Source organism: Barbus barbus (assembly GCF_936440315.1).
Source record: "Barbus barbus genome assembly, chromosome: 21".
Lineage (NCBI taxonomy): Eukaryota > Metazoa > Chordata > Actinopteri > Cypriniformes > Cyprinidae > Barbus > Barbus barbus.
The window spans coordinates 9,200,095-9,214,965 of NC_136749.1; the positions used below are offsets into that span (position 1 = coordinate 9,200,095).

Sequence of the window (14,871 nt, forward strand, 5' to 3'; positions counted from 1 at the left end):
TCTGCAGGCACCACTTAGACATCCAGTCATTGAGTGATAATGATGTCATTATAGCCCCTTTCACACTGCACGTTGGTCCTGGAAAATTGTCGGAGTGCCTTCTGTGTGAACGCAAACATGTCCCGGGATTGATTCTGGGATCGATCCCGGGTTGGGGACCTTGTAACATTGCCGGGTTCAGTCCCGGAACGAGCTCTGTGTGAACAAAAGCCAGAACCAATGCCGTAAAGGCTGATGACGTGCGCTATCATGCGACTCTTTTAACGGGTGTTAAAAACGGGTGCGCGGCTCATTATACAGGTCACAAGAAATGTCACGTGTCTTTACGGGATCTTTACGGGTTGTGTGTGAACGCACACACAGATTCCGGAAAATCACTGGCAGTGTGAATGAACCAAAATCAAACAATTCCGGGATGATTCCCGGAACATATTACCTGTGTATTTTCCGGAATCTCTGTGTGAAAGAGGCTTAGGTCAGATTAAGTTAGACCAAATATACACAGAAACAATTCCAGATTTATTTTTATCCAGCAGTGTTAGTCCTTTACCGAACTAATGACGGTATTGATAAACTGTTGCCAGCCATGAAAATATATCAAAATTTCATGCGTTTTTTGTAATAATATGCAAACACTTATAGGCTAATGTGGATGTCCTTTTCCACCTCTCTCTCTGATGCACAATCTAATGGTGGACTCTGAAAGTGAAAGACACGTAACTTCACAAGTGAAAACAGCAAATATAACAATAATGACAAAAAAATAATGAGCAACTTTACCTTTCTGAGGCCAAATTGAAAAAAAAAAATAGGTGCATCACATCGGTTAATCCAGCTGAGAAAAAAATCCCACTCAAAATTACTGTTTAACTATGATTCACAGGAAAATCTAGTTTTACTGTACAATTTATTCTACAGTATGGATTTGTTCATTTTAAAGTAATAATGCTGTGAAAACTACAGAAATTTGTTACAGAGACGGAGGACAACAGTTACGTGGACATGTATATGGACAGAGTGCTTGCTGTAAATATGATGGACATTCAAGCCTTGACTCTTCAGGAACTTAAAAGTGCTACAATGGCAGATACTACCTTGAAACAACTTATTTCTATAGTGGAGACTTCAACAAAAGCTTATAGCCATACATACGATGCTCAGATGAGTTGTCAACTCACGATGGTCTTTTGCAGCGGGGACTTGGATAGTTCTGCCTTCTGCACAGATTCAACAAGCTTTGAAAATAGCACACGAGACACATCAAGGTATAATTCGCACAAAGCAATTTTTTTAAAGCAAATTCTATTGGCCTAATATGGACATAGATGTTGAAAGAATAATCAAAAATTGTAATGCGTGTGTTCTGAAACAACCCTTTAATGAAGATCAACCACTGCATCCATTAGAGCGTCCACCTAGACCCTGGACAAAGCTAGGTGTTTTTTTGGTGGGTCCTTACTATCACAAAAGTAAGGGTAAAATAGAAAGATTTCATCACTATCTGAAGGAAGCTTTCAAAGCAGCTAAAAGTGAAGGAAGGAATTGGAGAGAGGATCGCTCAAATATTCTTACACCACACAGAGCATCAAGTGAGACACCTTGCAGCCAATCTGATGTTTGGACGAGTTGTATGCACAAAGTTACCTAGCCTCGTCACAGAGAAAAGAGAAACAAAAGACATTGAAAGTCATCATAAAAGCTACAAAGAAAAATTAAACCGTATGCAGACATAAGTTGAGCCATAGAACACAACTAAAACTTGGGAGACATGGTATATGTGGCGAATATAGAAGATCGCAAGCTAGACTGTAAGTATAGAGATATTTGCTATGAATTTCTGAAGCACACATCGGACAACTCCTTTGAAATGGTTAATGCAGACGATGACTCCATGTACCCATTCAATTGAAGATCAGCATGCCAGAACCTGCAGAAAAACAAAGCAATCAAGGAACTCAAGAGAAACTGTTCAAGTCAGATTCTTCAGAAGAGTCACAAAGTTCTTCTGTTACAGTACCAGACCCACCTAGTAAGCCCTTGTCTACTCGTAGTGATAGAGGGGTTAAGAAACAACAGAAGCTCATTGGAAATGCGTGCCTCTACCTACATTTCTGCAAAACTCAAAAAATGTATTTATACATACCAATCGCAGCAATTTCCAGTTAAAATGAGCACTAGAGGCAGTAAAACTCCTACAACTTTTAAAGCCTAATTTTTGCACAATTACTTGAGGAATATTATGTTATGAACTCAAATTTTTATTTTTAGATGCACGGCTGCATCAATAAATGCATTTTTAAATCCTTTGTGCATTTCTTAACACTTTCGGGTTGGGTTTGGTGTAGGGGATATTTCCAACAATACAGCATTAACTTTTAGCTGCATATTAAATATATTTAATATATTTGAATTATGAACCACCGCAATACGTACCTGAAGCAATGTAATACAAACACACCAATACGTGCCTATATCAACGTAACAAATTGAACCCGTGTTTTAGCGCCATTCACTGGACGTTTCACTTTGAAACTGCCGTGAAACGTGCAGTAAGGTATGTAATAACGGTGCTGCAGAAATTTATTTAGTTATTTATTTTATAACAAGTTGTTGAGTGAGATTGAAAAAATAATAGTTATAATACATATTATGTTTTGAGTATCAGTAACAAAGATGTTTAAACTTGAAGATAATTAGTTATTTTGGTATTTCAGTTCTTTAATACTAACAAAGGGAGGGATGTAGTGTTATCGGAAGAATAGAATGAGAATGAGGTCAAAGAGATAGTGAGCATGTGGTTGAGAGTTGTTAATTAAAAGTTGAAAAAGCATCAACAAAGTCTGATTGAGTCGAACAACACAACACTCTACATGGTGTCAGATTGACATTGTTTTTAATGTCAAATAGCTCATCCAAAATGCGAGACCAGACCATCACTCTAAAAGATTTGTTTTTGTGGCTAATATAAGATGCTTTTGATTTTGTTGTAAAAAAATAAACATGCAAAATGATAGGCTTATCTGTGGTGTGATCAATCTGAATTCTTTCTCTCGTAGTCCATCACCTGTGCCTTCGCTTTTGGTGGAAAATCAACGGGATTCATTAGTAAATGGTGTTAATAAATAATTTCATTTGTCCACAGAATAATTTTTTTTTTTTATCATCAATTGATGCCACAGTTGTGTGGCAGTAAAGATTTTGGAAAAATAGTTTGTTCACACAATAAATATTGAAATGAATTATGTTTAGTTCATACTTGGTTTGCATTACCATAGTTTTAAATATGTAGTAATTCATATTTTTATATGAATTTGTAAAGTTTGATTGAAAGTTTGGGTCATGGGTAAAACAATAAAATCTATACATAAAATGCATTTAAAAAATAGCAAAAATAAATGATTACAGCATGGTAAACGTTTTAATAAGGAAGTTTTATTGTGATCTTCATAAAACAAAGTTTTAATTAAACAAACTTTAGCACTTAGTTTAATATAGCTTTAATACAAATAATTCCCTGGGTATTAAAAGTGCCTGAAATTGAAAATAAAATATGAAAAAAAAAAAACACCCACATTCAGAATATGTCATGATATACATTCTGTGTAGAGTTTGTCTAACTTGGAAAATCATTGTTATGAGAGTCTTTAGGAATGATTGTGTTAAAGGAGAAGCACTTAAAACATCATTAGGAATAAAACAATTTCATGTCAGTCTTCTTAGTGTTGTATTAATTATTTTGTAAATTATTAACCAGAAATCATTCTAATAATTCAGACAACTCAGAAAGTCCCTAATTTCATCCCTCATAAAGAGCTCAGGAAAAACATGAGTTGACTGCTACTTAACTGGCATTTTCCTCACATACACACGATATGCAACCTGTGTGATATTTCTGATATTATGAAGTGGAATTGTAGTAGACACCCCAGTGAGCCCCAATGGAGGTGAGGTAAGATCCACTCTGACGGCCGCTGAGGAAACGTAGTTCACTTCCATCGTGGGTCGGGTAGAAGTTAAATGAGAGTCCAGAAGGTTGCCCCACTTTAAAAGATCGCCCCTCATTAGTGACAAACATAAGCTCACTGATGTAACCAGAATAATACTTTCCAGAGACCTGAACGAAATGTTCATTGTCGAAGAGTGTCATTGCCCTTTCATTGCCATAAGAGTTCGTGCCAACCAATTCTGTCCAGTTACTGCCATATCTCAGCTGGATCCTAAACAAATACAATATGCATTTAACAATATGTTAAATAATTCAGAGCTAAATATCACATAACTGGACAAAAAAATAAATAAAAAATACTAAATATAAAAACAGAAAATAAAATGTTGAATATGCTGTATGAAATATAAAGTGTAATTTTTTTTTCAAAATAGCTTTATGTGAGGTATCCAGTCTAATAATTATGACAGATCAGGTTAATTTGGGCTTGATAAGATGTTATCCAGTACGTAGCCGTAGTGGTTCTTGGGGATACCTACCCATTGATGTAGTTGTTGTAGTAGTATCCGTAGTAGGGATATTCATAAACTCTGACTCCAGTGATGCGACCCTCCTGTGCAGTGGAAAATTCAGTTCCACTGCCACCCCCAGCAGCAGGGGAGTATGAGTAAAATTCAGGTAAAGCTGAAAAGGTAATTGATTATCAGCTGTAAGTGACTGTTTTATTGATTCCAATTGAACCCATTATTTTGACTGTTTTATTTATACTGCTCAAAACTTAAATAGTCATTGTTATGCTATGTTTCATGCCTAATTCTAACAGTGCAGTATACTACACTGTTAGAATTAGGCATTAAACATAGCATAATGTAGATTTTTTTTATTGCACTATATTTGTATTGATCTGAACAGTTAGTAATACTCACGCATGGTCATGCTCATGGCACAAAGGGCAGAAAGTACCACAAAATGATGCAGCATTGTTGATTGCTTAGCTATCCACTGCTCTCTGACAATCTAATTAATAAATATAAAATAAATTAATACATGTATAGGTAAATACTACTACTAATAATAATCATTTAAGATTATTTATGATTTAAAGTATCATATTATAATTAATTGCTTTATGATGCTGTTACCTGTAGTTGAGCCTGAGAGGGTGTTCCTTGAGTAGGATAGTTAAATCAAGCCTTCATTTATACTCTCTTGTTGGTCCAGCCTCTTGTTTTCTATCTTGTAGATGAAGAATGTTTTGGAACATTTTTTAAACTTCATGAGTGTTTCTGGAAGGAAAATATTTTAAGAAGGAATTTCCTTGTTTATATCATTACTCATCTGACATTTTGGTAATCGATACTGGATGAATGTTCTGATATCAGATACTTATCAGAGATAGTTTTATGTAATGTAAAATGACTTTTTTTCCAGTAAATCTTTTCAAGTAAAATATTTAGTGTTCTAAAAAAATTTTAACAACCGAGCATTGCAAAACTTTACAGGAAAAACAAAACTCTGATCAGATGTGCTGATGAAAACGTTTTTTTTTTTAATCAAAATATTAAAATGAACTGATTTTTTTAAAATATAGTTTATATACCAACCATTATCAACCACTCCCCCATCTCCACACTATTTAATTTTAAGCATTGGTAAAAATGTAAAATATTGTTCAATAAAAAATAAGCTGTGAACAAGTTGTGAAAATTACATTAAACATGTTGAAAATAATAATTTTTAGTCAGTGTGTGCATATCAGCCCCTTAGTAATGCATTTACATTTACATTTAGTAATTTGGCAGACGCTTTTATCCAAAGCGACTTACAATTGGGGAATACAAAAAGCGATTAATCTTGAAGAGGCAATCAGACAGAGGAAGTGCTCGTAACACCAAGTCTCAGTCATTGTTCAAATAAGTACAAGCTAGTAAGCGGAGAGAAACATAGAGGGAAAGATGATTATTATTATTATTATTATTTTTTTATTTTTTTTAGGATGAAGACAAGTACTGCCGAAAGAGATGAGTTTTCAGTTGTTGCTTGAATATTGCCAGGGATCCGGCGTTCCGGATAGGGGTGGGAAGATTATTCCACCAGCCAGGAATGGTGAACGAGAATGTTCTGGAGAGTGATTTTGAGCCTCTCTTTGATGGTACCACCAGGCGTCGCTCACTAGCAGATCTCAAACTTCTGGAGGGGATGTAGGTTCGTAATAGTGAGTGGAAGTAGGAGGGTGCTGAGCCTGTGGTAGTTCTGTACGCAAGCATCAGTGTCTTGAACTGGATGCGAGCTGCCACTGGTAGCCAGTGCAAGGAGATGAAGAGAGGTGTAACATGCGCTCTTTTGAGCTCGTTGAAGATCAGTCGTGCCGCTGCATTCTGAATCGTTTGTAGAGGTTTGATTGTGTTTGATGGCAGACCAGACAGAAGAGCATTGCAGTAGTCCAGTCTAGAAACAACAAGGGCCTGGACAAGAAGTTGTGCAGCATGCTCTGTCAGAAAGGGCCTGATCTTTCTGATGTTGTGTAGTTCAAACCTGCAGGATCGAGCAGTCTTTGCAATGTGCTCTTTGAAGGTCAGCTGGTCATCAAAAATTACACCAAGATTTCTGACCGAAGTTGATGGGGTAATCATTGATGAGCCTAACTGAATCGTGAAGTCATACTGTAGAGTCGGAGTGGCAGGGAAGACCAGAAGTTCCGTCTTTGCCAGGTTGAGCTGTAGGTGATGTTCTTTCATCCATTCCGAGATGTCCGTCAGGCAGCCTGAGATCCGTGCAGCTACCGTTGGGTCATCTGGTTGAAAAGAGAGATAGAGCTGTGTGTCATCGGCATAGCAGTGATAGGAGAAGCCATGTGCATGTATGATGGGACCCAGCGATGTAGTGTACGTGGAGAAGAGGAGGGGTCCAAGAACCGATCCCTGAGGAACTCCAGTGACCAGTTGATGTGGTTTGGATACCTCCCCAGGCCACACTGAAGGATCTACCGGTGAGATGGGATTCAAACCAGATTTGGTTCAAAAATCAGACTGACGATTTGGAATCAGCCTTTGCAGTTCGCAGGGCTTCAGTGACTGAGAGTAGTGCAGTCTCTGTTGAATGGCCACTCCTGAAACCTGACTGTTTAGCATCCAGTTTGTTGTACTGTGAAAGAAACCGCGAGAGCTGGTTGAAGACAACTCGTTCGAGTGTTTTCCCTATGAATGGAAGGAGAGAGTCAGGTCTGTAGTTATCTAAAAGAGAAGCGTTTAATGTGTGTTTTTTGATCAGTGGGGTTACCTGAGCCTGCTTGAATGCTGTGGGGAAGATGCATGTGAGGAGAGATGTGTTGATAATGTGTGTGAGTGCCAGTAAGAGTGTGGGTGAGATTGTTTGGAGAAGGTGTGAGGGGATCGGGTCGAGAGGACATGTTGTAGGATGGCTGGAGAGGAGAAGTTTGGATACTTCTGCCTCGGTGAGGGGACAGAAGGAGAAGATGGGAGTTAGAGCAGTGGATGTGGTTGATTGGAGGTCCTGTGGAGTTGAGAACTGGTTACTGATTGTTCTAGTTTTGTCTGTGAAAGAGGCAAAGTCATCAGCGGTTATCAAAGTGGTGGGAGGTGGAGGAGGGGGACAGAGGAGAGAATTAAATGTTCTGAAGAGATTACGCATGTCTGGAGAGCTGGTGATCTTGTTGTGGAAATGTGAGGATTTGGCAGTGTGGACTTCAGTAGAGAAAGATGAAAGCAAAGACTGATACCTACTCAGGTCCGACGGATCGTTTGATTTGCGCCATTTTCTCTCTGCCGCTCTGAGTTTGGTCCGATTCTCACGAAGAACATCAGATAACCAGGGGTTAGAAGGAGCAGCCCGTGCTGGCCTGGAGGAGAGAGGACCGATGTCGTCTAGACAAGAGGTTAAGGTAGAGCATAAAGTGTCAGTGGCTGCATTTACATCCAGAGAAGAGAAATGGGTAGGCGAGGGAAGAGAGGAGGATACTACAGAGGAAAGAAGGGAGGGGGAAAGGGAGTGTAGGTTGCGTCTGAAAGTAACCGGTAAGGGAGATGGTGGCACCTGGGTAGCAAAATGTAAAGTAAATGTAATGAAGAAATGGTCAGAGATATGTAGTGGTTGTACCAGAATGTTATCTGTAGAACAATTGCGTGTGTAAATTAAGTCGAGTTGGTTACCTGATTTGTGCGTGCTAGTAGTGGTGAGGCGTTTGAGATCAAATGAAGCTAGGAGTGACTGGAAGTCTGTAGCATAAGGCCTGTCTAGGTGAATGTTGAAATCGCAGAAGACTAAGAGTGGAGTGCCATCCTCCATGAAAGAGGACAGCAGTCCGTCCAGCTCATCTAGGAAGGTTGGTGGTATTTGGCCCGGTGGACGATAGATTATCACAATCTGGAGTCTTATAGGAGCTGTCACAGTAACGGCATGCGATTCAAATGAGTTGAGATTGCCTAGGGGAGAGTGGGTAGAGTATTTCCAATTGTTAGAAATGAGCAAACCAGTGCCCCCACCCCGGCCAACTTGCCTAGGGGTGTGAGAGAAAGAGAAATTGTGAGAGAGAGCAGCTGGGGTTGCCGTGTCTTCTGGACGAATCCAGGTCTCAGTCAAGCCCAGGATGCTGAGTGTGGAATGTAAGGAAAATGCAGAAATGAAGTCGGCTTTGTTGACAGCTGACTGGCAATTCCAAAGACCTACAGAGAAAGAAAGAGGTGCAGTGGAAGATGTAGAGATAGTGCGCAGGGTTACGTAACCTTCTGCGTGTATTTTTAGAGCGAGGTAGAGAGAGAACCGGAATGGTTTGGAAACACATGATAGAGGATAGGAAAGCGTGAGGGAAGATAAAAACGATACTTAAGTGTGTGCTCGGTGTCGTTGCTCGGTCAAAGTCGCGCAGGAGAAAGTCGTCTGTCTTTACACTCGTTGGTCTTCACACGAGGAGGCTGAACGCTTCCGCTGACGCGGCTCTGACATCAAATAAATACAGTCTAAGAAACTAGAGTGAAAACAGCTGTTGCCGGCTTCTGATCAGCCCAGCCAATAAGGTAGGACTGCTAATAACTCAAGACGAACAAGACTGCTAATAGCTCAAGACGAATAATACTCGACTCACACACTGTCCACAACATTTTGAGCTTAAATATAATAAATTAAACAAAACAATCTGCTTCAGATGACACCAGTTCTGTCATGTAACATGCTTTACCTAATTACAATTCAGATTATAACCCAGAAGGTAAATATTATTTTTGTCCTGTAAAATCTGTATATTTGTACATGAGGGTGGGTTTGAAGACAAGTAAATTAACTGAATGTGATTTGAATTGGACCGACCACATTTGGTCATGTATGACAAAAGAGGGGTGGTGCATTCAAAATCCAATTGTCTTGAAAAACTGTAGAAATTCCCCTGCCTGTGGCCTGAGATGAAAAAACTTCAAATTAAACACTACTGCTGAAAACTTATGGCTTTTCAAGTTTTGCATGCATTGAAGCTTGAACAAAGCCACGTGTTGTATTTTATTATTATTATTTGTTTTTGTTGTTGTGTTGTTAAGAGCTCATCTTCTTACATTTCTTGAGGTTTATCTGTGAAGTTTTGAGGTCTATGCACAGCCTTCTATTTAATTCAAACGTATCTTTTATTGTGCTTTCATAGTAAGTAATAGGACTCAAATTATCTGACTATACATATGGTCACCAAAATGGGTTTTCGGTGTTACTAACTTAAAATTTGTTGAACAAGTACTCTGTAGTTGCCTTGATGAATGTATTAGTTTGAATGAGGCATTTTGCATTTAGTGAACAACAAATTCAAAAATAAAATAAAATTTGTGACAGACAGTTTACAATGTAATCTCTTTGTTTGGGGTGATGTGATTTGTTTGGCTCTGCATTAAGGAAGTAACTACAGGGAACAATAACAGCAACAAAAACTTTTTGTTGCTGTTGAACTTGTTGTATTCTATCAAGTATGCAGTTTTTTAAGGTTTAAAATAAATATAACTGTGTCAATATAAAATATAAAATTAGTTATTCAATTTATTATTATTACTATTTTATGTATCTTAAAGAATAAATGAAAGACACTATTTTTGGTCCTGACCGATTTGGAGTGAGCTGATGTCCTTGAGTGTGTTAGAAGTCAATTCTAAATATATTTCCTAGAGATATAGGTGAAAAAAATGTTTTTTTATTTATTTATTGTAATTGAATAAAATTAAGTAGACAATTATTGCAATAAAAATTGCCTAAATGCATAATGTAAAATGTCTGTTTTATGCATTCTTTTTTCATGGTTCAGAACATTGCTTTGGATGAGATGCTAATGCCAGAAACACTGTATATGCAGTATTTTGAGTGACTGGGTGTTATGGCTAATCTTCAAAACTTTCTTTAGCCCCTTGAGGTTAGAGGAGGAGTCTCTCCCGATGCACATGATTATAAAGTGCTCACAGAGATGTGGTTTCAACAACAAAACCCCGTGGTTTATTAATCCAGATCTCTGGTTTACTTTCCAAACAAAATTACAAAATAAGACTTCCAGAAAACGTAAAACACAGTGCCATTGCAGGTGATCGCATGTGATGGCATTTGATTGAAGAAACTGTCATTCTCCGCCCTCTAACTCTGTCTTTCTCTAAACAATGCTGCCTGGCTATTATGACCTGCACTTTCACTCCATAGTGATGCGTAAAGGAGGAGGAGCTACACAAATCCACGTAACAGGATAGTCTAAGAATTCAACAGTTTCTTCATATACTTAAATCAAAATGTTTGAAATACAAAATGTCAAAAATAAGTAAAACTTAATTGAGAATCCAAATATGGCTCCTACATCCTGGCCCCTAACTGTTATTGCCATAAGCAGAACAATTACCCAGAGGTGGGTAGAGTAGCCAAAAACTGTACTCAAGTAAAACTAAAAGTACTTGTAGAAATATTTACTCAAGTAAAAGTAATAGTCTGAATAGTTACTTGAGTAAGAGTAAAAAAGTATCGGATAAAAAAACTACTCAAGTAGTTAGTTACTTTGGATCATATACTGAATATAGTCTATTTTTATTTAGATATATAGATATTTAGATACAATTTACACTTAATTAAATTATATTTTAAAGCATATTAATTGTTATTAATGAATTATTAATTATGTATTATTTATATATGTATATAACCTCTGACACGGAGAAGAGAGAAATCTCCAATAAATGCATATGATGGATGTTCTTCCGTCTGTTCCGCAAAATGTAAACAAATGTGGCCTTTAATTCTGCAAGCGTAAATATTGTGAAAATATCAATATTAATTGTGTCTAAGCAAAGGCATTCCTCCTGGAACTAACGCGGGTTTGGCGGGTGTTCATTTCATACTCTGTGACAGCTTATTTAATGAATAAATTCTGGATTGTATTTAATGTATAAGGTACATTTATAACTAACTGGTAATGTCATAGTGGTATCGTGTAGTCAGTGCAATCAAATCTATACCTGTGGAACCGACAGCACTGTTCATCTAATAAAGATCTTCATAGCTAGCAAACCATAGCCTTTTCAGATTTGCTTTCACCTGACTGTAGATCCAAAGCCACATCTTCATCGCTCTTGATGTTCTTAAACTTTCTGTTATCTGAGAGAGAACCGCTTCAGACGACACTGAACGAATCATTCAAACTGATTCACGAACCGATTCACTGGTTTGCGAACAGGTTTGTTCGAGCCTTTGAACAGAATTGACTCAAAATAATGAATCATTCGCGAATGGGCATCATTCATTGCCCAGAGAAAATTAGACGGCGCGTTTGGAATAAACTGAAGCATTTTTAACTTTTATTATTACGTATTGCAATAAGATAAAGTAACGAGAGGAGCGTCGCCCACAGTAACTAAGTAAAAGTACCGTTTTTTTCACTAAAGATGTACTTGAGTAAAAGTACCCATTTTTAAATATACTCTAAAAGTATTAGTTACCAAAAAATTTACTCAAGTAAATGTAACGAAGTAAATGTAACTCGTTACTACCCACCTCTGCAATTACCAAACATAAAATATTCAAAGGAGCCTAAACACATACGACACTATCTAGCCATTTGTTCAATATATCAAACCAAATGTCATTTCATATTGCAGATATTAGATCAATCACATTGCATTCCATTCATCAATCTCGGTACAACCTAAAGGGTTGTGTGTTGGGGGGCGCGAGTGAAATTAGAAAAACTTGGGAGGGGGTGCATGTCCTACAAGGTTGAAAACCCCTGGTCAATGATGACTATGTAATTAACCTTGAAGTTTCTCTTGGTATTAGTCCACTTTTGCCGTTGCTGCATCAAATAAAGATATTCAGTAGTCCATCTTTGCCAGATAAGGTCTGCAAAGTATTGCACTTGTTTCCATTGCTTCCTAATATACGAGTCATCCTTACTGAATAGTCCAGGTGGAAAGAGGGGTTTTGATTTCAACTGCAGAAGATGATTCGGCATTAGGGGTTCAAGGTCATTTGGGTCACTTGATACTGTCGTGATGGGCCGGTCATTGAGAATGCATTCAACTTCACACAAAGCTGTTTGTAACATATCATTGTCTAGTGTTTGTTGTTTTAGCACTAAAAGCAATGTTTTCTTTACCAGTCTCTCCCAGACTCCTCCAAAGTGAGCTGCATGTGATGGATTAAATATCCACTTAACATGATCGCTTAGCAATGCATTTTGAACTTTCTGATGGTCTATTTGGTTCAAAGCGGCCTTTAATTCCTTTTGTGCGCATACAAAACTGGTGCCACAATCTGTCCTGATGGTCAGGACTGGTCCTCTTCGACATAAAAAAAACACAGAATAGCATTGATACAAGAGTCTGTGTCTAGTGTACTTGCTACTTCAAGATGAATGGCTCGGCTTGTCAGGCAGGTGAATATGACTCCCCTTCTTTTCACATGAGAGCGACCTCTTTTAACTTCTATAGGTCCAAAATATTCAATACCTACATGTGAGAAAGGTGGTAGATCAGGAGAAACACGATCCTCTGGTAGGTCATCATCTCCCGGCGCCGATCCACCATCTGATCCGGACACGGGCTGAGAAACAGAATAAGAAAGAAACAGACACATATTAGCGTAGATGCCATTCTTCTTACGATGTAACGAGTACATCATGTGTTATGGGGAGTGTTCCCGGTTCCGGTTGATCTAATTAATGCAGCCTAACAATCCTTTAATGGATTTGAATAACAGAAGCGTATTGGTGTGTTATGTGTAAACCAGGTTAAAGAAATGTGTCTTTAATCTAGATTTAAACTGACAGAGTGTGTCTGCCTCTCGAACAGTGTTCGAAAGTGCTCGAAAGGATCTGCCGCCCGCAGTCGATTTTGATATTCGAGGTATTATCAAACGGCCAGAGTTTTGAGAACGCAGCGGACGTGGAGGACTATAATGTGATAAGAGCTCGCTCAGGTACTGAGGAGCTAAGCCAGTACGAGCTAAGTGCAGTGTTGACAGAACCGGGCTAATATGGTCATAATTCCTGGTTCTAGTAAGAACTCTAGCTGCTGCATTTTGGACCAGCTGTAGTTTGTTGATCAAGCGTGCAGAACAACCACCCAATAAAGCATTACAATAGTCTAACCTTGAGGACATAAACGCATGAATTAGCATTTCTGCATTTGACGTTGAGAGCATAGGTTGCAATTTAGATATTTTTGAGATGGAAAAACGCAGTTTTACAGATGCTAGAAACATGGCTTTCAAATGAAAGATTGCTATCAAACTGCACACCTAGGTTCCTAACTGATGAATTAGAAATGACAGAGCAGCCGTCAAGTGTTAGATAGTGTTCTAGGTTATTACATGTGGGGTTTTTAGGTCCGATAATTAACACCTCTGTTTTTTCAGAATTTAGCAGTAAGAAGTTACTCGTCATCCAGTTTTTTTTATATCGACTATGCATTCCATTAGTTTCTCAATTTGGTGTGTTTCACCGGGCCGCAAAGAAATATAGAGCTGAGTATCATCAGCATAACAGTGAAAGCTAACACCATGTCTCCTGATAATATCTCCCAAGAGTAACATGTAAAGCGTGAAAAGTAACAGCCCTAGTACTGAGCCTTGAGGTACTCCGTACTGCACTTGTGATGGATATGATACCTCTTCATTCACTGCTACGAATTGATGGCGGTCAGATAAGTACGATTTGAACCATGCTAACCTGTTAGCCATCACCCCCCCCCCTATTTGGGGCCTCACAGGTGAAAATAACATACCTAAGTTAAAATGGTAACAGTTCCTGACAAAGTGTGCTACTCAAACAAATTAGGTATCTTTGGAAAGAAGACACTCTAGGCTTTACTATCCATCAAAAAAAAAGTTATAGACACTGACGTGCCTTGAAAGATGTTTTTCCACACTGAATGTTTTTTTATTTCATATACAAATACATGAAATAAGTCCTGGAGCAATCCAGAAAAGTAATGGATTGAAAGCCACGTGTCGCATGAGTTTATATTTCAAATTTGAAGATGATACCATGAAAAATTAGATTCCTGCAATATTTTTTCTGAAAATATTTATAGTCCCCCCAGCCCCCCTGTTTGAGGAAAAATAACCACCAAATGTATTGCAGAATTATACAAACTTTTTTAGTCATTATACATATTCCTGCATAGTTTTTCAATTATAGAATAATAGACAGAATTTTAGACATCATATAAGTGATTTATTTGAGCACTAAAAAATACAAAATAGAGTAATAAAGGAAAAAAGAAAAGAAAAAATATGCTTGTATACTGAAGTATATATTCTGATTGCCAGACATAAACTGATATTGGCAGACATGGTCATACAGTCAGTAATCACACGCTGATGTGCGTCCATACAGATAATAATCAAACAAATGGGCCATATAATCAATAATAGCTGATAAATGAATCACAATGATAGCCATCATA

At 37.9% G+C, this 14,871-nt stretch overlaps 1 protein-coding gene across 1 annotated transcript; it reads right to left on the reverse strand.

Moving 5' to 3' along the window:
- Positions 1-2,877: 2,877 nt before the first annotated feature.
- LOC306887881 (zymogen granule membrane protein 16-like) lies at positions 2,878-5,115 on the reverse strand. The gene is made up of 4 exons (XM_079445890.1): positions 5,089-5,115; positions 4,873-4,963; positions 4,486-4,630; positions 2,878-4,217 (listed from the first exon to the last, which is right to left on the reverse strand). The coding sequence occupies exons 2-4, from the start codon at positions 4,925-4,927 to the stop codon at positions 3,899-3,901; spliced, it is 519 nt and encodes a 172-aa protein (XP_079302016.1). The 5' UTR covers positions 4,928-4,963; positions 5,089-5,115; the 3' UTR covers positions 2,878-3,898.
- Between the last annotated feature and the right edge of the window lie 9,756 nt (positions 5,116-14,871).

What these genes read in the sequence shown, in the direction of transcription:
- LOC306887881 (XM_079445890.1), bottom strand. Translation starts at nt 4,927, where the DNA reads ATGCTGCATCATTTTGTGGTACTTTCTGCCCTTTGTGCCATGAGCATG. An exon ending in TGCCATGAGCATGACCATGC is followed by an intron (nt 4,631 to 4,872) that starts GTGAGTATTACT and finishes TTACCTTTTCAG; the next exon opens with CTTTACCTGAATTTTACTCA. An exon ending in TACAACAACTACATCAATGG is followed by an intron (nt 4,218 to 4,485) that starts GTAGGTATCCCC and finishes GTATTTGTTTAG; the next exon opens with GATCCAGCTGAGATATGGCA.